This window comes from Lemur catta, chromosome 12 (assembly GCF_020740605.2).
Source record: "Lemur catta isolate mLemCat1 chromosome 12, mLemCat1.pri, whole genome shotgun sequence".
NCBI lineage: Eukaryota > Metazoa > Chordata > Mammalia > Primates > Lemuridae > Lemur > Lemur catta.
The window spans coordinates 44,283,700-44,309,279 of NC_059139.1; the positions used below are offsets into that span (position 1 = coordinate 44,283,700).

A 25,580-nucleotide genomic window follows, 5' to 3' on the forward strand; every position below is an offset into this window, starting at 1 on the left:
TTAAATAACAAAAGAAGAGTTCCCAAAATGTTGAAATGAGAGCCTTATTAAAATAAATATAGTTCTCCGGTATGATTTCTTGAGGATAACATGCCTTTCAAGTTCTAGTATATTTGTTTAAAACAAGTATCTTTACTTAAAACTGTATCATGTATTTAATATTGATTAATATTAATATATTAATGTTTCAATATTTACAGGACTGCATTTTTTATGGTTTTGTTTCAAAAGCCATTTTCTTCTGGGAAAACTATTACCAAACACCAGGTAAGGTTTTTGCAGAATCCCTTATTCCTAGCAGCTTCCCATTCAGTGGGTGAGGATAACAATGGTTATTTTTTTGATCAGGGGTACTAATGAATGACTTAAGTACACAGCAGAACACTTCTAGGGTTAACTTGCTCTTGACTTGTCTTTTCAGAATAGAGGCTTCAAGAGTAAACTATAAAATGCTAAGATAATAGAATTTTTAAAAATACAGAAAAGTGTAAAAAATATAAAAGCGTTTATATAATTGTCTTCTTTAATACTGGGTTTTTATTCTGAAAGATTTACAAATCAAACATGAAGCCATGCCCAAAATCCTAGTACAAATGTCACTGGGAGGCTGATAAAACACAGGGGTTAAGAGTGAGGCCTCTGGAGTCAGGCAAATTCATGTGCTGTCTATCCTACTTACTGAGCCTTATGTTGGGCAAGTTACTTAATTTCTCTCTACCTTAATTTGCTCACCTGTGAAATGGAGCTATGAGGGATAAACAAATTAATACATATGAAGTTCTTAGAATAATGCCTGGCATATAATGAGTATGCAATACATATTAGGATGCAACATATCACCCTCATTGTCATTGTCATTTTTCCCTTTAGACAGCTGAGGTTCAAACTTCATGCCAGAAATGTCCTACATTTTACATAATTATCCCACATTATCACTTCTTTGGACAGCAGTTATACCCTACCATGTTTGCTTTATGCCACTAGTTAGAAAACTACACTATGATTTTTTTAATTAGAATGGCAAATTTAAGTACTTCTGCTTTAGAAACCAAGAACATTTTTTAAAATGGGATTAATATTTAAACCCCATCTTAACTTTTTTTCTCTTTTTCAAATATTGGAGCACTAAAAATTCCTGATGAAAAATAATTTAAAGACTAAAACTTAAGAGTTCCTAGGAAACTAGTGAGAAATTGAGAATTTGTAGAAAAAGATTTCAAGATCCAACAATAGACAAGCATATAGATAATGGAAAGCAGAACACTGTCTTGCAAATCTAGAATTAGTCAAAAGATCTTAACGTTTTCTATTTCATTTCAAAATATTTAATTATTTCACTTACCTTTAAAATATTTGTTAATTGTTATCTTTCTCTGTGTGTTTTATTTATAATAAGATTGAGATTTTAGCAAAACGTGACTGAAATTTTTAATTTTTTTTTCCATTTATAGTGGATCAAAATATTTAAACATGCAATTGCTGGGTGTATCATTTCACTCTTGTGGTTTTTTGGCCTTACTCTTTGTGGACCACTAAGGTAAATAAAAATGCATATTTTGAATGGTTTGTATTTTTGTTTTTAATATTAACTTTGTTCTGTATTTTATGTCAAATATTTATTTGTATAAATGATTCTATCACTTCTGTAGCATTGGATAGAATTCAACAAATGGGTCCCGGGGAAGAGAATTTGTTTAGTTTGTGGACTAGTTCTTTGGTGGCTACCGTTAATATATTTATCCATGATTTGTCATAAATGTTTTACTAGTTAGAATCCAAAGAGTTTCAGAAAATTTTTAGCATAAGTGGCTTTTTTAAAAAATCATTTTTAGTGACCACTTCTGTACTGATTTAGAAGCTAAAAGATCTAAAATGGTAAATAAAATCAACCAATAAGGCTGGGCACAGTAGCTCATACCTGTAATAGCAGCACTTTGGGAGAGGCTTGCTTTAGGCCAGGAGTTCAAGACCAGCCTGGGCAACATAGTGAGACCTGGCTCTACAAAAAATTTTTAAAAATTAGCCAGGCGTGGTGGTAAGCACCTGTAGTCCCAGCTACTGGAGAGGCTGAGGCAGGAGGAGGATGGCTTGTGCCCAGGAGTTCAAAGCTGCAGTGAGCTACAACCAAGAAAGAAGAGAGCAAAATCTTTAAGAGCACCATAGCCTTATAAACTTGTAAATAAATGTCTTGGGAATAATGTGTCAATCATCAGATTAAAGGTGTGGGTGGGTTAAATAGACTACTCTCATTTCATCTTCCCCTAGATCTATATAATATTTTTATGCAATTGGGCTTGTTTAGGAAGGAAATGTGCAAATGAGCTGCTTAAGGGCCACTTAATAGTGCAACTGTACATAAATATTTTTCTGTCTCAAAAGGGTTTTACTTAGTGGGGAAATGTAAGAAAAAGTACCTTGCCATTGATAAGAGGTGAATATGACAGTGAGAGGTAAGGAGTCGAATGAAGGATGTTCTAAAGGATCTCACTCAGAATAGTGGAAAGTGAAGGATGGGAAATGCTTTGTAGGAAGTCCTTTCCCCTCTCACGGCCAGTAGAATAGCTTCTGGATTGGAGTCCCTTTGGCTTATTTGCCCTATACTTTGTCAGATGCAGAGTATGTGTAATTCCAAACGTCACATCCCTGTCCATGGTAGCAGCAACATCCTGGAGGGGTGGGAAAGCTGGCTGAGTTTCTCAGCTTGGGGAGAGCTTTTTCAGCTTACGCTTGAATATGATTGAGTGGTGCTGTTGCTTATCTGCAATATTTTAAATTTCTTATTCAAGAAATTATGTTTTGGTTCATATATTACTAAATCACTGTCCCTGTGTGTTAGGATAGGGAGGAAAGGGAAAGATACTTAAATTTTACTTGGCTCCTTCCTTTAGTCATCTACTTCCTGTCCTTATAACCCCTTACTGCCATCAACAGTGCCCCTCTCATTCTTTTACTGAGACCATCATGCACTTTCCCAATTGGAGAGACTCCTTTGGTATTTCATAGTCTGTCTTATTTTAGGCTAGCATTTACACTGTTGATATATTTATTTTCTTAAATTATGTTCTCCCAAATAGTAATAGTATTAAAGTTGTCACTGATATGTTCTCATTGCAGATTTTTGGGTAAAGAGGAAAAATGGGCCGGGCGCGGTGGCTCACGCCTGTAATCCTAGCACTCTGGGAGGCCGAGGAGGGTGGATTGCTTGAGGTCAGGAGTTCGAGAGCAGCCTCAGCAAGAGCGAGACCCCGTCTCTACTAAAAATAGAAAGAAATTATCTGGCCAACTAAAATATATATATAGAAAAAAATTAGCCGGGCATGGTGGCACATGCCTGTAGTCCCAGCTACTCGGGAGGCTGAGACAGTAGGATTGCTTGAGCCCAGGAGTTTGAGGTTGCTGTGAGCTAGGCTGACGCCACGGCACTCACTCTAGCCCGGGCAACAGAGTGAGACTCTGTCTCAAAAAAAAAAAAAAAAAAAAGAGGAAAAATGAAAAATTTACAATCACCTGAAAATCTGTTACTATTTAGATTGTATAAGCCTCCTTTTGCATGCCTGTAATCCTAGCATTCTGGGAGGCCGAGGCAAGAGGATTACTTGAGCTCAGGAGTTCAAGAACAGCCTGAGCAAGAGCAAGACCCTGTCTCTACTAAAAATAGAAAAATTAGTTGGGTGTCATGGTACACACCTGTAGTCCCAGCTGCTTGGGAGGCTGAGGCAAGAGGATCACTTAAGCCCAGGAGTCTGAGGTTGCAGTGAGCTACGATAACTCAACTGCACTCTACCCGGGTTGACAGAGCGAGACACTGTCTCAAAAAGCCTCCTTTTGACTGGTAATAGTATTTTTAAATTTTTCTAAAGAAATATTTCATAAATAAAGAGAGTATATATATGTATGTTTAAAGAATATTAAATTAAACATCTATATATCCAACACCCAGTCCCCAAAATAAAACCTTACTAATATCTGTGAACCCTTTGTGCCTCTCCTGATTCTTTCCTCTTCTTTCTCTTTAGATGTAACCAGCATCTTAAGTTTTATTTTTCATTCTCTTGGTTTTCTTTATAATTTTACCACATATGTCATTTTTTAAAGTGTTTGACTTTATATAAATGGAATTACAGTCATGCATTGCTTAACAACATGGATATGTTCTAAGAAATTTATTGTTAGGCAATTTTATGCTTGTGCAGACATCACAGAGTGTACTTACACAAAGCTAGATGGTATACAGCCTACTGCACATGTAGGCAATATGGTATAGCCTATGGATCCCAGGCTACAAACTTACACGGTATGTAACTATGCTAAATACTATAGGCAGCTGTAACACAATGCTAAGTATTTGTGTATCTAAACATATGTAAACATAAAGAAAATATAAAAATACAGCATAAAAGATAAAAATTGGTACACCTGTACAGGGCACTTATGAGTGGAGCTTGTGGGACTGGAGTTGCTCTGGATAAGACAGTAAGTGAATGAGTGGTGAATGAATGTGAAGGCCTAGGACATTACTCTACACTGCTCTAGACTTCATAAACATTGTACACACTTAGGCCACAAAATTTGTAAAAAAAAAAAAAAAATTGTTTTTTTAATCCCTTCCCAGCTATTTTCTTTCTTCAATAATAAATTAACCTTAGCTTGCTGTAACTTTTTTACTTTAAACTTTTTTTTTTTTTTGAGGAGAGGGAAAGAGTTTATTAATTTGCCAGCAAATGAGGAGGTTGGCAGACTCCCATCTTAAAGTACCAATGTCCTCTTTTCTAACTTTTTTACTCTTTTGTAATAATGCTTAGCTTAAAACACAAGCACGTTGTACAGCTGTACAAAATTTTTCTTTATATCCTTATTCTAAAAGTTTTTTTCTATTTTAGAATTTTTAAATTTATTAATTTATTTATTTGTTTTACTTTTTAAACTTTTTTGTTAAAAATGAAGAAAAACACACACATTAACCTAGGCCTACATGGGGTCAGGATCATCAATATCATTGTCTTCCACCTCCACATCTTGTTCCACTGGGAAGTCTTCTGGGAAAATAACATGCAGAAAGCTGTCATCTATGATAATAGATGATATGTTATGATAACACAACAGGCAGGTCTTTCTGGAATACCTTCTGAAGGACCTGCCTGAGGCTATTTTACTGCTAATTTTTTATAAGTAGGAGTACATTCTAAAATAATGATAAAAAGCATAGTAAATGCATAAACCACTAACATAGTCATTTATTATTGTTATCAAGTATTATGTACTGTGCATAGTTATATGTGCTGTACCTTTATACAACTGGCAGCTCAGTAGATTTGTTTATACCAGCATCACCACAAACACATGTGTTGCAATATGATATAACAGCTAGGCAATTGGAATTTTTCAACAGCGTTATAATCTTATGGGACCACCTTCGTACTTGTGGTCTGTCTTTGACTGAGACATCGTTAGGCAGCACATGACTGTACATTGCTTGTATTTTTTGGCCTACTGTAAACAATGCTGGTATAAACCACCTGGTACATATATACAAGAAATCTGTATGATGCAATTCTAGGAGTGGTATTCTTGGGTATTTGTATCTTCAATCTTTCTAAAGTAGATAATGGCAAAATAGTTTCCAAAGCAGTTGTACCGTCTGTGAAATAATATTTTGTGAAGTCAAAGGGAAGTATTTATTTTATTTTCTCTACCTCTAGTTGAATTCCTGCTTCTTGATAAAGATAAGATATATTTCATGAATGATGCTTTGTTTTTATAGGACTTTGCTGCTATTTGAACACAGTGATATTGTTGTCATCTCTCTACTCAGTGTTTTGTTCACCAGTTCCGGAGGAGGACCAGCAAAGGTAGAATTTTCCATTATCAGTTACTTGGAAATAGAAAGTATAAGTGTGAAATATTATTTAAAGCAACAAAATTTTATCTTTACCATTTATAAGAATGCAGGAGGCCAGGCATGGTGGCTCATGCCTATAATCCTAGCGCTTTGGGCAGGAGGGTCACTTGAGACCAGGAGTTTGAGACCAGACTGGACAACATAGCAAGACCCAATCTCTACAAAAAAATTTAAAAAGTAGCCAGGTGTGGTTGCATGTACCTGTAGTCCCAGCTACTTGGGAGGCAGAAACAGGAGGAGCAATTATACTTGAGCCCAGGAGTTCGAGGTTACAGTGAACTGTGATTGGGCCATTGCACTCCAGCCTGGGCAGTGACAGAGTAAAACTCTCTCTCTTAAAAAAAAAAAAAAAAAAGCAGAGGCTTTTTCTGCTAGTTTTTGAAATGATATAGATTCCTAGGAAGTTGCAGAAATAGTACAGAGAGGTCCCTGTACCCTTCACTCAGTTTCCCTCAAACTTCTTACCCAACTTAAATATACTACCAAAACTAGAAAATTGACATTGGTGTAATGCATTAAACTTATTCAGATTTTACCAGTTTTACATACACTCATGTGTTTGTGTGTAAGTTTGTGAAATTTTATCACGTGCATAGATTTGTATAACCACCAGGACTACCACCATAACCAAGATATAGAACTGATACAGTACCACAAAGATCATGTTGTACCTATTCTCCTCCTTACAGCCTCATTCTTAACCCTTGTAAATCATTTTTTGGAGAATACCTAAGAACTTGTTATATTTAAAGTCTGATAAACATTTATGCAACATTTTGCCAACAAGACATCCCTATTCATTTAAGTAATTCAGGTATTATCCATTTTTGGTATATGAGTTACCAATCTGCAATGCCAAACTGTTGGAACTCTGTTTCTGTTTTACCAAATAAAACGCTTCCTATGCATGGTGCATTGTCCTAGACACAGAAGCAAGGAAAAATAAAAACAAATAAGGTGTAATGGTCCCTGTTCTGAAAGGGATTCTCAGGCAAAGTAATGGAGGGAGACAGATAAAATAACAAAATGAATAAAATAACGTGCCAAATATAGCACAGTAAGAGAATATTCAGCCTGTAGGTTTCAATTTGGGTCATCAAGATTAAAGCATAGGCCACTATTTAATCCTTCCCCTTACTAATAAAATACTCCAAGTACATTTCAAATAAATTGAAGAGTTTTTCTTCTTTTAGGAGACAGGGTCTTGCTCTGTTCCCTGGGCTAAAGTACAATGGCATAATCAGAGCTCACTACAGCCTCAAACTCCTGGACTCAAGTGATCTTCCTGCCTCAGCCCCACTACAGGCATGCACCACTGCACCTCGCTAATTTTTTTATTTTTTGTAGTAATTGAGTCTCCCTATGTTGCCCAGGCTGGTCTCAAACTCCTGGCCTCAAGCAGTCCTTCTGCCTTGCCCTCCCAAAGTGCTGGAATTATAGGTGTGAGCCACCATGCCTGGCTTAAATATCTTTTAAAATATAAATCACTTGTTCCAGAAAGTCTAGGGACTGTTTAAAAAAGAAAAAATAATAATGAAATAAAAAATACATATAAATCACTCCACATCAGTTGAGAAAAATGCTTAAGATCCTCAACAGAATTGAGCAGAGAAAGATAACTCACAAAAGAAACACAAATGACTTTAAAACATTAAAGAAATAAAAGTTTGGCTGTACTAATAATCAGAAATGAGACTATACATCCTGCATATCTTCTCATTAGTGTCAGAAATGAATCAGGGCATCTGTCTAGGATTCTGTGGGGTTTTTTTCTTAATTATGACTCTAAACATTATAAAATTCTCAGTTGCCCTCTTTGTTAACAAAAGATTAAATTATATTTTCCATATTTGAGTGTTGTTGATGTTACCAATCCTAACTCAATGAAAACTTAAGAAATTTCTACTTATATTTTTTTATGTATACTATACTGTCTTTTGTCATAATACTCACCACACTAACAGAGAATTGATCCAGTGCAGTGGTAAACATATGTAATGAATACAATAGTATCCTCACTTCATTGTAAACTTTTACTTAGAAGTATTATATTATACTTCCATTATAAGTAAACATTATACACTTATGTAGTAATATATGTTACATATTAAAAGCATATGTATTATACAGAGTTGTATTTATAAATTTTTAACTATAGAATGTAATACTATTTATTTATTTTTCTTCCTTATTCCATATACTTTGTAGTTTAAGTAATGCTATTTAGATTGCCTTTTTTTTTTTTTTTTTTTGAGACAGGGTCTCACTATGTTGCCCAGGCTGGTCTCAACCTCCTGGGTTCAACCAATCTGCCTGCCTCAGTTTCCTAAGTAGCTGGGATTACAGGTGCAAGCCACTGCACCTGGTTTAGATTGCTTTTATACCTAACATTCTGTAATATTTACATAAATTAGGCTATATGTCTTTTCTATAATTTTCTTTTGTCAAATCCTTTCTCTAGAATGAGGACATAATTTTATTTATTTATTTTTAATATTAGGGCTAGGGGTAAGGGTCTGACTGCTAATTTTCTTGATTCTTTTTCCCTAGAGAAGTAGTAACTAGAATATTCTCTAGCCCTTGCATGTTGTAAGGTGAAATAAATTGCTACTAATTATCCTTCAGCTACTTTAGCTTAAGCTTTTCAACCAGAAGTAAAGAAAGATTTAGGAAGGTTAATTCTATAAACAGTAACAGTTTGTTCATAGTAACATGCCTAGCCATGTTAGCAAGGAGATAATTGAAATTGTTGATATTATGTGTCTCAAATGCCCTTAATATATTTTGCAGAATTTGTTAGATCTGTTTACTTTTGTATCTTACTGTATATATAAGGGCTTTAATGTCAGATGTTATTTTTCTTGAAGTATTTATTTGGAAAAAATGCTTTTCTTTAGTATTTGTATAGTTATCATCTTAAAAATCAACCCTTGAAAAAGTCATCCTTATTACTGTTTTCTTTATTTTCAGACAAGGGGGGCTGCTTTTTTCATTATTGCTGTGATCTGTTTATTGCTTTTCGACAATGATGATCTCATGGCTAAAATGGCTGAACACCGTATCCTTTTGCAATAGATGGGGGCATTATTTAAAGTCTTACAGAAAAATAGAAGACTGCCAGAATGGGAAAAGAAGGAGTAAATGAATTAAACTGATCAGTGATGAATAAAACTTTCCTAGATTAATGTAGATGTTCTAAATCGGTATTCAAATAACGAACAAATTCTAAGTTAAAATATTTTATAGCATCTCAATATCTTCTAGAATACCCTAAGTTTTCAGAAATTTAAGAACACTGAAAGAATATTTTAGAGTGATCTGGTGCTTTAAAAAATAGATGATTTGCCACTCAACATAATCTGTATGCTCCCTTATAATTTACAATTTAAATGTTTGTAAATGCAGAACATTTGGCATCTTCTTGCCTGAAAGAAAAAATTCAAATTCTCTTACCTGATATTTATCCTCTTGTTCCAAATTATTTCTACTTCAGCCTCCACTCTTCCCTTGTATAAACCCAACTTTCCAGTCAAATGTGACTACTCATTTTACTCTACAGACAAGCTTTGTTCTTTCTTATTCACACACCTTTACCCACCCTATTCGGCAGAACTCAGAGCACCAGTTTTAATTCTTCTAGGTACTGATACACACTGCCCTAAAACTTATTAGTAAACTAATAATAATTTACTTTCTTACAATGAGAGAGAGGAGCATGATTTTGAAAAAGCTCAGAGTTGCCTGTGATACAACCTTCATTCCCCACTCCCCACCCCTTTCTACTTCCTTTCCTGAGGCTTATGTGGTCAGTGACTTAAAAGACAGATTTAGGACTGATTGTATTTGTCACTAAAGAAGGGCAACCTCACTTTCATTGGACAGGAATGATCCAAAGAGATTCCTTGCTTTTGTCCCTTTGTACTACTTACAGTATGTATGCATATGTCTTTTGGCAGTTAACTACTAAAATGTACCAACTTTATCTTAAGCACTATTACAATTGTTTTAGAGAAAACAACTGAAATACAGGCATTCCAATTTGTAAATCAGGTCCTGGAATTAAATGTTATACTGTTTTGTTTTGCTTTGTTTTTGAGGGAAACATGTTATTGAGAGTAGTCAGGTTTGGGGCCCCCAGACCAGTGTACACTCAACCCAAAATAATGCAGCCAAAATTCCAGGAGAACTTCAGGTTTCAAGGACTTAATTTTTGGAATTTTTACCTTTACGCCAACTCACTTAGCTGAAGGACATCATGACAGTGCTCTAACTCACATGCTTTACACAGCCATTGCATTCTTAGGTGTGGCAGATCACAAGGTATGTTCTTGTCTTTGTTGCTAAGGGAATGAAAAGATTCTGAAAAGTTATAGCAACTATAACTATAAAAGTACATTTGAAGTAAGTCATCAGTAATTTACAATATTGCCTGCCATTTAATAGTTAAGTGAGGATATGAAAAAACATACTAGTTCTGTTTCTTCAAATATCATAGATTTGAGTGTTGCACTGTATGGGTTTCTAATGAGACTTATCTAATTTTACTTACAGGGTGGAGTATTGTTGCTAGTACTGGCTTTGTGTTGTAAAGTTGGTTTTCATACAGCTTCCAGAAAGCTCTCTATAGATGTTGGTGGAGCCAAACGTCTTCAAGCTTTATCCCATCTTGTTTCTGTTCTTCTCTTGTGCCCATGGGTCATTGTTCTTTCTGTGACAACTGAGGTAAGAGCAAGAATATATTGGTAGAACTAAAATGAATTGCTGTTAATTAAAATTTTAGTTTAGTATTTTAGTTTGGTATTGTATTTTATTTTAATTTGAGGTTAAAATGGCTTTTATAAGATCTTGGCTTTTTCTCTGTAGTTTTTAAAACAATATTTTGGAATTAATTTTATTGTTTATAAAACATACAAATCAAATACTATTACATATGCTTCACATCCCAAAGGAATCAGTTGAAGTAACAACAATTAAAAACTACATGTTAGGCTTAAGCATTGTGGGTCACTTAGTATTTATCAAAGTATTAATAATCCTTTTTTGGTTTGGTTTGCTTTTTGAGACAGGGTCTTTTTTTTTTTTTTTTTTTTTGAGACAGAGTCTCACTTTGTTGCCTGGGCTAGAGTGCCGTGGCGTCAGCCTAGCTCACAGCAACCTCAAACTACTGGGCTTAAGCAATCCTCCTGCCTCAGCCTCCCGAGTAGCTGGGACTACAGGCATGCACCACCATGCCCGGCTAATTTTTTTTTTATATATATATATATTTTTTTAGTTGGCCAGATAATTTATTTCTATTTTTAGTAGAGACGGGGTCTCGCTCAGGCTGGTCTCGAACTCCTGACCTCGAGCGATCCACCTGCCTTGGCCTCCCAGAGGGCTAGGATTACAGGCGTGAGCCACCACGCCCGGCTTGAGACAGGGTCTTGCTTTGCTCTGTCATCCAGGCTGGAGTGCACTGAGTGGCACAAGCATAGCTCAGTGAAGCCTCAAACTTCTGGGGTCAAGCGATTCTCCCATCCCAGCCTCCTGAGTAGCTGGGACTACAGGTGTACACCACTGTGCCAGGCTAATTTTTTTTTTTCCAGTTTTTTGTAGAGATGGGGTCTGTGTTGCCCAGGCTGGTCTCAAACTCGTGGCCTCAAGCAATCCTCCCACCTCAGCCTCCCAAAGTGCTGGGATTATAGGTGTGAGCTACCATGCCTGGCCAGTGCTTTTTTTTAATCCTTTGGAGAATACTGGGGAGAAGTGCCAATGTCTTGTAGCTCTTAAGTCTTGGTGTTTTATGAAACATACTGAATCATGAGAATATCTGCCTATATATAAGAAGATTAACAAAAGCATCTTGTAAGGTGTGAACTTTATACACATATAGTCTTGACTTTTTTTTTCTTTTTTTTAATTTCTAGAGTAAAGTCGAGTCTTGGTTTTCTCTCATTATGCCTTTTGCAACGGTTATCTTTTTTGTCATGATCCTGGATTTCTATGTGGATTCCATTTGTTCAGTCAAAATGGAAGTTTCCAAGTGTGCTCGCTATGGATCCTTTCCCATTTTTATTAGTGCTCTCCTTTTTGGAAATTTTTGGACACATCCAATAACAGACCAGCTTCGGGCTATGAACAAAGCAGCACACCAGGAGAGCACTGAACATGTCCTATCTGGAGGAGTGGTAGTGAGCGCAGTATTCTTCATTTTGTGTAAGCATGTTCTTCCTTGTTTTTATTTTAACAAATTTCTCTCTATGGATTCTGATGATCAAATCTTTTATTTAATTTGGGACATTCTGCAGTGTTTGCATTTAGTGCTGACAGTTACCTTTTTGGTTTTTGACAGCTTAAACTTTTAAAGGTTTTGCAATATTCTTTTTTTTTTCCTTTTTGTAGCTGCCAACATCTTATCCTCTCCCTCTAAGAAAGGACAGAAAGGTACTCTTATTGGATATTCTCCTGAAGGAACACCTCTTTATAACTTCATGGGTGATGCTTTCCAGCATAGTTCTCAATCAATCCCTAGGTTTATTAAGGAATCACTAAAACAAATTCTCGAGGAAAGTGACTCCAGGCAGATCTTTTACTTCTTGTGCTTGAATCTGGTAAGATTTTTAAATATTAGTGGCATATCTTAAAAGCTTAATATTTTAATTTTAACAGTTCTGGTGTAATTTTAGTAATTTCCAAATTTATGATAATTAGAAATGGGCTAAAATTTACATTTTCTCTAAGTACTAACAGAATTACAGGATCATATTTGGACTACTTTTGCAAACAGGGTTTGAGACATTTAGAAGTGTTGATTTAGTATGCTCTTTCAAATGAGTAAATACAGTGGTATTTAAGGAGTTTTATCTACTCCATATAGGATTTCACTACAGACCACTGATTGCTAACATTTTATAGCCTTGTTTATTATTTTTTACACATGTAAAAATAAAAAACTCTCTCCTTTTAAATAGTTTATAAAATGAATATATCTGATTTATCTTAGTTTCTTACAAAATTTATATGAAATGAGGTTTCTGGTATAGGTGGCAGTAATACCACTCCATACCTAAAGAGGCAGAGTTATAGCAGATTTTCAATTAAGGTTTGTAGAATTAAAGATTTAAATCCCCTTGATTGAAATCTGATAAATATCTATTGAAACATATTTCCCAACATACTCCTCCTATTTTTTTTTTTTTAACATTTTTAGCTTTTTACCTTTGTGGAATTATTCTATGGTGTGCTGACCAATAGTCTGGGTCTGATCTCAGATGGATTTCACATGCTCTTTGACTGCTCTGCTTTGGTCATGGGACTTTTTGCTGCCCTGATGAGTAGATGGAAAGCCACTCGGATTTTCTCTTATGGGTAGGTATCAAGGTGATAAAACATAATAAAAAAATATGAAGTGCAAATTCCATTTTAGGGAATAAAATTGTATTATTTTTAATACAAATAGTTTTCAGATCTTCATTTTTCCTTAATTTGAAGTAGATAAGGGGATATGAACCAAGGGTTTGATAAGTACTGCATGGCAGTAAATTCAGGATTAATACTCCCTGACAAATCCTCTTTTTAGGCAGGGAGCAAAATTCAGTTAAAATTTTGAGTTCTTTGCTTAACATATTTCTTTGAGGCAATGGAATGTCCATGGTCATTCACATCTTTGCTGTTTGAAAGAGTATTCAAAATTTGAAGTGGCTATACATGAAAATATCCTTCCATTAAGCAAATAATTCATTTCAGCAAATACTAGAATCTCTTTTTGTGAGGCATTTTGATAACATCTACTCTAAATTGATAAATTCAGCTCTTACTCTCAATTGTTTATATTTTGAAAGACGGATGAGCCAAAAATACTAATGATTTTGGTACAAAGCAGAATCTGTGTCCCATGACAGAGATTCGGAGCACATCAACTGTTTAAAGCAGGGAGAAATATTAATATTAATAACTCCTTGCTAGAAAATTAGGAAAGGCTCTGTGTAAGAGGAACACCAAAGAAGGACTTTGATGAATATATCAAGTTTTAACGAGTTATGTGTACAGAAAGACCTTCCAGCATTAATATAATATTTAAAATAATGGTAATTTTCTAATATTATTTAGTAGTTTTAAAATCTGGACTTGTTTCCTCATTATAAAGTAATAATGTTTATATTTCGAAAATATTTGTCATTTTCCTTTTCTAAAAGTATTCTATGTTTTTAGGTATGGCCGAATAGAAATTCTCTCTGGATTTATTAATGGACTTTTTCTGATAGTAATAGCTTTTTTTGTGTTTATGGAGTCAGTGGCTAGATTGATTGATCCTCCAGAATTAGACACACACATGTTAACAGTAAGTCTTTTTATTTTTTTATTTGAATTTCTACTCATAAAGTTTTGTCCATGTCAAAGTTTAACTATTTGTAGTTATTGATAGGGGAAGGTTTTATTTTTTACTTAACACATTAATAACTTCCTATCTTGCTATTTACATATACTGCTGACTCTTAGAAATCAGTCAGTCTGATTGGGCATGGTGGCTCACGCTTGTAATGCTAACACTTTGGGAGGCTGAGGCAGAAGGATCACTTGAGGCCAGGAATTCAAGACAAGCCTGGCAACATAGCAAGACCCTGTCTCTACAAAAAATAAATATTTGGAAGTAGGGTCATTATGAATGTAATTAGTTAAGATGAAGCCAGGCCCAGTGGTATACATCTGTAGTCTCAGCTACTCGGGAGGCTGAGGCAGGAAAATCTCTTGAGCCCAGGAGTTTAAGGCTGTAGTGTGTTATAAACCCACCTGTGAATAGCCACTGCACTCCAGCCTGGGCAACATAAAGAGATCCTGTCTCTAAAAAAGTATCAAAAATAAATGTGCAGGATGTGGTGGCATACACTTGTGATCCCAGCACTTTGAGAGGCCGAGGCAAGAGTTTTAGACCATCCTGGGCAACATAGCAAGACCCTGCCCCTATAAAAAGTTTTTAAAAATCAGCCAGATATAGTGGCATGGCCTGTAGTCCCAACTACTTGGAAGGCTGAGGTGGGAGGATCGCTTGAGCTCAGGTGTCTGAGACTGCAGTGAGCTATGATCTCGACACTGTACTCCAGCCTGGGCAACAGAATGAGACTCTGTTTTTTTGTTTTTTTAAAAAATAAAAAGAAATAAAACAATCCTTTTTCTCTAATATTTTAGTAGTCAAAATATTAGATGACATTGTAAAATATACAGGTTATTAAATGTTTTTGTTTAAAGATGTGTTTTTAAATACTTGAGTAAATTTGCACAATGTTAGAGAGAAAAATCGGAAAAAAGTTATAATTTTAAAGGCTTTACTCTATACATTCTATTACTACTATAAGAACTTTTAATGTGTTCTTTATACCACCAAAATTTACACATGCTATTCCTTGTAGTTGTCATGTCCTTACCTCACTTCTGCCCTTAAGCCTCCTTCAAGATTTTGCTTATATGTCTCCTCTGGTGGAATATTTTCCCTTAATCCCTCTCTTTCCTCTTCAAAGTTTGTTAGATACCCCTTCTCTATATTCCGATTATATTTTGTGCATTCTTCTTTTAGCAACGCTGAGTTGCAGTTGTTGTTTAATTTGTCATTCTTCCACAATTAAGATATAAGTATCTTCAGGACCTGAATTGTGTATCATTAACTCATAAATTCTAGCACCTGACTTGTAGGCAATCAGCAATTAATTGTTGAATGACTAAAAGCAGTTCTGAGTCTTACTGGTAGGAGCTAGTAAAATCTTTTTGAAGTACAGTTTGGAAATATATCCTAGATTTTTAAATGCTCATATCCTTTGACCTTTAGTATTTATCATATATAAACATTCACACGTGTATATAAGTACATGATTCATCATACTATTGTTTATAAAAGTGGAAAAAATGGAAACAATTCAGTGTCCACCAGTGAAAGAAATAATAAATTTGTTATAATAGAATACCATACAGCTATTAAAAAGAATGAGGTATATCTATATATACAGCTAGAATATATAATAGAATACTATAAAGTGAAAAACAAATTGCAAAATAGTATTAGAACATGATTATATTAGTGGTTTTAAAAGGTGTATATTAATAAGGGTAAGTAACTTTGTTTATCCTTTGGAGTATTATTGTGGTACCATTAAATCAAGATACTTTCATTCACTTTGTTAAGACAAAAATGGGAGATTACTATTATATATTTGCTTTTTCATTGTACATTTCTTACTTTGGAAAATTTTACTATATTTAAGATACAGTAAGACTGTATTTGGAATTCATACATTAATAAATCATAATCATTGCTATACAAACTTCAAATTTACTTAGTAATATAAACAAGATTTAAGGTACAGTGTGTACTTGTCCTAGTAAGCAATACTGTCAAACTCTTTATTTACATAAACAAAACTTTGTATCATTTATTTATACATAAGCCATGAATCAAGTATATATCATTCTTTTTGTTTTGTTTTGTTTTTATTTTGTTTTGAGACAAAGTCTCACTCTGTCACCCTACAGAGTGCAATGGCATCATCATATATATACAGCTAGAATATATAATAGAATACTATACAGCTATTAAAAAGAATGAGGTATATTTGTATATACTGGCATGAAAAATATTTACAAGATGTACTAAGTGAAGAACAAATTGCAAAATAGTATTTTAATACGATTCTATTAGTGGTTTTGCAGCTTACTGCAACCTCAAACTCCTGGTATCCTCTTGCCTCAGCCTCCCAAGTAGCTGGGAGTACAAGGGCACTACCACGCCTGGCTAATTTTTTTTTTTCTATTTTCAGTAGAGACGGGGTCTCGCTCTTGCTCAGGCTGGTTTCAAACTCCTGAGCTCAAGCAGTCCTCCTGCCTCAGCCTCCCAGTATATATCATTCTTAATCACTTGACTGGAGTATGTCCAAATTCCTCTACCCATCAATTTTGTTTGATATTTGAAAGTTAAAATGTTTCTTCTAAAATATTCTGCAGTTCACATTTTTAAAATTTTGAACTTATTGAACTTAGTCAAGTTTTATTGTAAATACTTTCAAAACTGTAAACAGAAAAACATATATAGCTATATAATAACTTTTAAATAAGTTTATTTAAAAATTACAAATTTAAAGGTTTTCTTTTCTCCCTTTTGCTAGCCAGTCTCAGTTGGAGGGCTGATAGTAAACCTTATTGGTATCTGTGCCTTTAGCCATGCTCATAGCCATAACCATGGAGCTTCTCAAGGAAGCTGTCACTCATCTGATCACAGCCATTCACACCATATGCATGGACACAGTGACCATGGGCATGGTCACAGCCATGGATCCATAGGCGGAGGCATGAACGCTAACATGAGGGGTAAGTTCTTGCCAAGTATTATCCTACCTTTCAACTGTGTTCTAAATTGACACTCCGTGTTTATTTGTATTAAATATTGGTCTTCTGGTATGATTTGATTTTTAAAAAGCAATCTGTGGCTAAAAGAAAGGTCTGAAGTCATCTGTTGTAGAAAATACTCATGTTTGTATATATATATAAAACAGAATATTCAGCCATTAAAAAGGAAATTCTGTAATATGTAACAACATAAATTAACCTGAGGACATTATGTTAAGAGAACTAAGCCAGTCACAGAAAGACAAATACTGCTTGATTTCATTTATATGGGATGAAATTCATAGAATCAAAGAGTAGAATAATGGTGCTAGAAGGAGGGAGAAATGGAGCTTATTAAATAATAGGCATAAAGTTTTAATTAAGCAGATGAATAAGTTCCAGAAAGCTGTTGTAAAACATTATACCTATAGTCAGCAACAGTATATATTATACACTTAAAAATTTATTAAGAGTATAGTTCTCATGTTAATCGTTCTTACCACATTAAAATAAAAATTTTTTCTTTTTTTAGTTCTCAGCTCAGTGTTGAAAAAAATTTTTAAATGAAAATACATTTGTTCATAAATGTCAATTGTTAAATTATTGTAATTAGAGTCCTTTTCATTTTTTTAATTTTTTAAATTTTATTTTTAAAATCTTCAAAATCTCAATATAGAGTCCTTTTCATAGTGACTGTTGAATAAATATTAGTTGCAAAGGAAACAATGAAAGTGTATCACTGTGAACCTTCAAGGAAATCTATTCCTTTTTTGGAATTTTTATCACACTATAAAAAATATGGCGGAAGTATTAATCACTTAATATGTTGAATTGTTTATCCTGATTATTTAACATAAGCAATTTGGGTAATGTCAAAACTTGACTCAAGCATGATTAGGAAGCCTTTGCAAAGTGTACCACCATAAAACTCACCACACTGTCGCAGGTGCCCATGTTTTTATCTTTTTACCACTATACTCTGAACTCCTTGAAAGCAGTGACCACGTTTTAGACATTTTGAAGTACTAGCCACAAGCAAAGTGTGTAGTGCATAGTAGGTACTGACAGAATAGATGAAAGAACTAAATTAGATGTGCCTTAATTTTTAATGTTTTTATATATTTTTATTTGTAGGTGTATTTCTGCATGTTTTGGCAGACACACTTGGCAGTATTGGTGTGATTGTATCCACAATTCTTATAGAACAGTTTGGATGGTTCATTGCTGATCCCCTCTGTTCTCTTTTTATTGCTATATTAATATTTCTCAGTGTTGTCCCACTGATTAAAGATGCCTGTCAGGTTCTGCTTCTGAGACTGCCATCAGAATATGAGAAAGAACTACATATTGCTTTAGAAAAGGTACTGTATGTAATCTCTTCAGTATTTTTTTCCTTTTAAAATAGCATTAAAATTGAATAAGTCTCTGGAGCAAGTATTACCAATAAAAAAAAAGAAATTACAGCCTGAGCAAGAGCGAGACCCCATCTCTACTAAAAATAGAAAGAAATGATTTGGACAGCTAAAAATATATATAGAAAAAAATTAGCCAGGCATGGTGGTGCATGCCTGTAGTCCCAGCTACTCGGGAGGCTGAGGCAGTAGGATTGCTTGAGCCCAGGAGTTTGAGGTTGCTGTGAGCTAGGCTGACACCACGGCACTCTAGCCCAGGCAACAGAGTGAGACTCTGTGTCAAAAAAAAAAAAATTAAAATTGAGTAAGGTGACATAACAAGAAATGTATAAGATATGAATGAAAAATATACAGTTTTACTTAAAGGATATAAAACAGGGACTGAATAAATGGAGAGAGACATTTTCTTAGATGAGAGGACTGTATCATAATGATGTTGATTTATTTAAATCTCAGTTAGGCACAGTGGCTCATGCCTGTAATCCTAGCACTTTGGGAGGCCAAGCGGGAGGATTGCTTGAGGTCAGGAGTTCAAAACCAGGCTGAGCAAGAGTGAGACCCCCATCTCTACAAAAAATAGAAAAATTAGCCGGATGTGGCGGTACCCACCTGCAGTTCCAGCTACTCAGGAGGCTGAGGCAGGAGGATCGCTTAATCCCAAGAGTTTGATGTTGCAGTGAGGTATGATGATGCCACTGCACTCTAGCCCAGGTGAAAGAGTGAGACCTTGTCTCAAAAACAAACAAACAAAAAATCTCAATTCATTGGGATTTTGTTTTGTTTTTGTTTTGGGGGGGTCATAGATAATCCAGTATTATTTGGAACTTATTTGGAAAAGTAGTGCTTGAGGAATAAACAAGAAAATATACATAAATTTACAACTTTCATTAATGGGATCCTATTTTGCAATTATAAAGTTACAGAATTAACTTATAAAACTAATAGTTTGGTCCTTGCACAGGAATAAACATATAAATCAATTTATGTTTTAAATAATAGGTTGTCTAGAAACAGACCCAGGAATTTATGGAATTCAGTATATAGCAAAGATGTCAGATCAGTGAGGAGAAATGATTAATTGACCTAATTAACCAACTTTGGGTTAATTATATCACCACTTGGTGTAAAAGAAAAGCTATAATATCTCTATACCATACCATAACATATAAAAATACATTTCCAAAAGCCAGGCACGGTGGCAGATGCTTATAGTCCCAGCCCAGCTACTGAGGAGGCTGAGGAGGGAGGATCACCAGAGCCAAGAGTTCCAGTCTAGCCTGGGCAACATAGCAAGAATCCATCTCTTAAAAAAAAAAAAAATACATTTCCAGTGGATTAAATATATAAATGACAAAAAATCATAAAATACAATAAAAGACTTTCATAATTACAGAGGTAGGGAAAGCCTTTTTAATATACTTGAAGTGGAACCAGAAACCAAAAAGGGAAGAAAAATAATCTACAAATATTACCAATTGAAAATTGCCAGGTGGTAAAAGATTTCAGCAACAAATATAAAATACAAAAGCCAGGAGAAAATATTTATAACACATATAAACAGTGTAAGGCTTACTATCCATAATCTTTTAAATCAAGAAGAAGACAATCTTGGGCCGGGCGCAGTGGCTCACGCCTGTAATCCTAGCAACTCTGGGAGGCCGAGGCAGGCAGATCATTTGAGCTCAGGAGTTCGAGACCAGCCTGAGCAAGGGTGAGACCCTGTCTGCTCTACTAAAAGAACAGAAAGAAATTAGCTGGACAACTAAAAATATATATAGAAAAAATTAGCCAGGCATGGTGACACATGCCTGTAATTCTGGCTCCTCTGGAGGCTGAGCCAGTAGGATTGCTTGAACCCAGGAGTTTGAGGTTGCTGTGAGCTAGGCTGACGCCACGGCACTCTAGCTTGGGCAACAGAGTGAGACTCTGTCTCAAAAAAAAAAAAAAGAAGAAGAAGAAGACAATCTTCTAGAAATACAGAATGAGAATAGAAAAAGGCAATTCCTAGAAAAAACAAGTACAAAATAGAGTATCTTTCACCCTGTAGTTTGCCATATCATATTAAAGTAATTGGGATCTGCTGATAAAAAGTTGACATCTTGAATATTAAAGCAATAGCATCTTACTTAACCCATTGTTTCCATAAATCAAATCAGTAATGTTTTCTCACCTCATAATTAGTAAAAACTACATTCTACTTTTTAAAAAGTGATTTTTATTCCAAAAATAACATATCTGTTATAGAAAACTTCAACATACAGAAAAATACAAAAAAGAAAAAAAAAACATATAATTGTACCACCTGGAAACATTTTCACAAGTTGTTTTCCTATATAAAAATGTTTTGAAAATAAAAGTGGCTAAAAAACACTTTTATACTGTTGTGAGGTTTTTTTGTATTTTTTTTCTAGGCAAATCTTGAATGCAACTTTTGTACTGTTTTACAAGTTTCGCCACTTAATTATGTCACATTGATAAATATTCTAATACATTTTTAATGACAGCATAGTATTACATTGTAGGGGTAGTCAGTAATTTATTTAACCAGTTCTCTCATTGAACATTGAGGGTATCTTTTGAAGGTGTTACCTCTATATAACAAATAATGTTTGTATGTATGTGTCAGTGTAGAGGAAACCACGTACTTCATTGGATATTGGATATGTCCAGATAATGTTTAGAATAGGCAAAGTTGTGTTATATCAGTGAATGTTCACAAAAGCCAAATTTGGGTATAAAGACCCTGTAACTCTCATTTGCCTTCCTATTCAGAGCTACCTTCCTGGCATCACTCATGGGTCAGAATATTTTAGGCACCTTTACTTCAAACTAGTGCCTTCCTTTCCAATCCTTCCTACTTCTGGCCTCTGCTCTTTTTTTTTTTTTTTTTTAATCAGCTAAATAGTTATTCCTGGACCAAGGAATCTGTGTGTTTACTTTCTATCAGAAAGTATTTCCATTAAGTTAAGTAAATTAGACCATTTATATCACCTCTTGTTTTTATTTGTCAGATACAGAAAATTGAAGGATTAATATCATACCGAGACCCTCATTTTTGGCGTCATTCTGCCAGTGTTGTGGCAGGAACAATTCATATACAAGTGACATCTGATGTGTTGGAACAAAGAATAGTACAGCAGGTAATAATCTTTTTGTTTTTAAAGTAATTTCAGCTGAGGTAATTCATGCATAAAATTGCACAGATCATAAGTTATATGGCTCAGTAGTCATATATTATTCAAAAGTATCAATCTTTGAGCTGTCCAAGGGTAATATAACTTATTTTTTACATCTAGATTCGTTTTATATCCTAAAATAAAGTCAGGCTTCCATATTTAGAGGACAAGCTTAAGTTAGTGTAAAAAAATTCATTTATGGTCCATCTTGGTTCCCAGTAAATTTTAAGTTACTATAAATATATCCCTAAATTAATAATAATAATAAAGTTGGCGGTGTATATGCTATGTTTGGAGATAGAAATCAAAACAGTTCCTTTACTTGCAGACAGTGATTTGAGAAAAATGAATGAAATGAGTAAATAAATAAAAACAGTTCTTAAAGCCCTATTCTAGGTGAACCAAATTGGAAACAATAGCTGTTTTCCTTTTCTACTGTGAATGTTGTCAGTAATTTACTGACCTTCTAAAACATTCTAACATTTTGATTAAGTAAATAATAAACATTACTTTGAGGATTTATCGTGGGCTATCTATAACCATAAAAAATATGATACAGGTTCAGTATCCAAAATGCTTGGGACCAGAAGGGTTTTGAATTTCATTTTTTTTTTCAGATTTTGTAATATTTGCATTATACTTACCAGTTGAGTGTCCCTAATCCAGAAATCCAAAATACTCCAATGAGCATTTCCTTTGAGTGTCATGTTGGCACTCAAAAAGTTTCAGATTTTGGAGCATATTAGATTTCAGATTTTCAGATTAGGGATACTCACTCAGCCTGTATCAGTTATTTAAGACATATTAATACAGGTGTACTACATGCATTATTTAAATCCTTTAAAATATCTGGATTTTTATAACAGGTTACAGGAATACTTAAAGATGCTGGAGTAAACAATTTAACAATTCAAGTGGAAAAAGAGGCATACTTTCAACATATGTCTGGACTAAGTACTGGATTTCATGATGTTCTGGCTATGACAAAACAAATGGAGTCTATGAAATATTGCAAAGATGGTACTTACATCATGTGAGATAACTCAAGAATTACCCCTGGGGTACGAACAATGGCGATTAGAGAACTCAGTATTTGTAATACTGCAAGAAGGATGAAAATTGCACATAATTGTACAGGAACTTTTAAAGCTCTCTAGAATCGGATCAAGCAATCTTTCTTAAAGGAAATTTAAATACAGAATGAAGTGTTAATTATATAAGTAAAATAATTATTAGTTTGGATTATGTGTATAAAAGAATCTTAAAATTTGAGTAAACATAAGGTATCACATCATCTTCAAAAATGGAGACATAATGAAGGATTCTAGTGAAGACCAAAATTATTTCTGTTTGTTTACTTTTTATCAGAAAGCATCTTCATTGTAAATATGTATTTACATGTTTATTACAAAGACCCCAACGAGAAATTTTTAGTCGATTTTTTGCATAGCCTAAGGATAAAATAGGAATAAAAGTTCTATATTTATGGATTTTCTGTATATAAACTGGTTTCTAATTATAACTTAAGTCCATTAAGTAAAATCTGTATTGCCACTTTAAATGTAAACTAAATTATTTGGGAGAAACTTCAACCACTGGTATGAGATGAGTGAGAATAGGAAAGTATAACATTACAGTTTTTGATGTATTATGAAAATCAACCACTCTGTAAAATAAATTTTTTTACTTTTGGTAATATTTGCAAGTGAATAATTAATTTATTAGGGTAAAGAACTCATACTAAATTGTGTCCATGTTATTCATTCACTTGTCATCTGCCTCCAAATTAGAATATTCCATTTCTTGTTATACATTTGTCATTCCAAGCTGCTTATCAAGCTGGTATCTAATCAATGCAAGGCTTTTCATCTTTTCATTTAGCTCCATATGTTGTGGAACAGCCAGTTAAGAGAATCATAAACAATTGTGAACTCAGAGTTAAATTCTCTGCCTATGATGTTTTTCCTAATTGCTAGAATATATATAAGAATTATCAAAAAGTAGGTTAACTATATCAAGGTTTAATAAATAAAACTTGTCCATAAACATTTGGGCACCATGAAATCAAAATACCCTATAACTACTTTCTGTAGTAATACATAATGTATATTTTTTCATTTCCAATTTTAACTGGATGTGTAGTCTGAAAAGACTTTATGATAGACAGATATATAATAGTATATGCAGTTTTATGAACACCAAAGAATGTTGTCTAAAAGAAACTTTGAATATCTATCTTTCTATATAAACATCTGAATATTTTCATTCTTATACTAAGAATTTTGATAAGTAGGTTGAATTTAGTATGGGTACTATTTTCTTATCTATACGATAATGGCAAACATGTATTGTAAATCATATTTTTGTCATACCAATTTTAATATGCGAGGGGTTTTAGGAATTTATTGTAAGTTATTTTGATATTTCTTGTCTTTGCACATTTTTTGGTCCAGAATCTTCAATATATATTAAAAATTCTGAGTGGTGGGAAAATAACCGCATATTGATGTTTTAATGCAATTTTTATACAGTAAAATTTGTTTTAAGTAGATAGCAAGGTATAATAAATATTATACCAATATTAAAATTGTCATTTCCCTTAGAAGGTATATAAACAGAAAAAAAATTAATTGTGAGAGAAAGGGAAGGGGCTGAAGGTTAAGGGGGTACAAGTGGAAAGTAGGGAAACTCTAGTATTGAAAACACCAGGGTACTGTGCTTCAGCTCATACAAACCACACAACTTTAGGCAAATCAACCTCTCTGGGTATTTTTTTTTTCTTACACATAAAATCAGCAAAATCTGCTCAAATCAACTTCACAGGGTTGGGGAACAAAAGGAATTATGTTCATACAGATGTGGCAAGGGTAAAAGAGAAAAAAGAAAAAAAAAAGGAATTAGGTATATGAAAATGAATTGAAAGCTGAAACGGGCTAAATAAAGTTGAGGAATTTTTATTATTTTAAGCCTGATTTCAAAGGTAGCTGTTAATTAATTTTTCTCTTTTTTCTAAAAATCAGCATCCCAATAGATTAGATGTTTAGTATATAAATAAGTTTAAAATAATACTCAAAACAGGCCGGCGCGGTGACTCACACCTATAATCCTAGCACTCCAGGAGGCCGAGGCGGGAGGATCGCTCGAAGTCAGGAGTTTGAGACAAGCCTGAGCAAGAATGAGACCCCGCCATCTCTACTAAAAAATAGAAAGAAATTAACTGGACAACTACAAATATATACAAAAAATTAGCCAGGCATGGTGGCATATGCCTGTAGTCCCAGCTACTCGGGAGGCTGAGGCAGGAGGATTGCTTGAGCCCAGGAGTTTGAGGTTGCTGTGAGCTAGGCTGACACCACGGCACTCTAGCCCAGGCAACGCAGAGTGAGACTCTTGTCTCAAAAAAAAAAAATTATAATACTCAAAACAGAAGCCTGTTTAATAGTCTATTTGCGCTATTAGTGGCTGTTTATCGTACCTATTAAGTTCCTTTTCTTCCCTTTCTATTAGTTTCCTTTGTTATCAATTTGAGACTCATGATTTACATTTAAAATAAACTTTGGGAGGCCAAGGTGGGAAGATTGCTTGAGACCAACATGGGCAATAGAGCAAGACCCTGTCTCGAAGGGGGAAACAAATAAACTTTACATCTTTTATAATATTTATTGCTCCTCTAACATAATAACTGATCAAACTTTAAGCTTTTCTGATTTCATCAGAAAACAATGAAGCTACATAATTAGATTA

General features: G+C 34.1%; 1 protein-coding gene across 1 annotated transcript in view; it reads left to right on the forward strand.

Annotated features, from left to right (window-relative positions):
* The window catches only part of SLC30A5 (solute carrier family 30 member 5), a 31,150-nt gene extending 7,618 nt beyond the window's left edge, over positions 1-23,532 (forward strand). The window contains exons 3-16 of the mRNA XM_045566042.1: positions 201-267; positions 1,452-1,537; positions 5,762-5,849; positions 8,870-8,957; positions 10,143-10,219; positions 10,451-10,621; positions 11,806-12,094; positions 12,281-12,489; positions 13,089-13,246; positions 14,090-14,219; positions 17,029-17,230; positions 18,383-18,609; positions 21,672-21,800; positions 22,703-23,532. Of these exons, the coding sequence (XP_045421998.1) occupies positions 201-267; positions 1,452-1,537; positions 5,762-5,849; positions 8,870-8,957; positions 10,143-10,219; positions 10,451-10,621; positions 11,806-12,094; positions 12,281-12,489; positions 13,089-13,246; positions 14,090-14,219; positions 17,029-17,230; positions 18,383-18,609; positions 21,672-21,800; positions 22,703-22,873 (2,092 nt within the window). The 3' untranslated portion in view covers positions 22,874-23,532. The remainder of the gene's footprint in view (positions 1-200; positions 268-1,451; positions 1,538-5,761; positions 5,850-8,869; positions 8,958-10,142; positions 10,220-10,450; positions 10,622-11,805; positions 12,095-12,280; positions 12,490-13,088; positions 13,247-14,089; positions 14,220-17,028; positions 17,231-18,382; positions 18,610-21,671; positions 21,801-22,702) is intronic.
* The last annotated feature ends 2,048 nt before the right edge of the window (positions 23,533-25,580 follow it).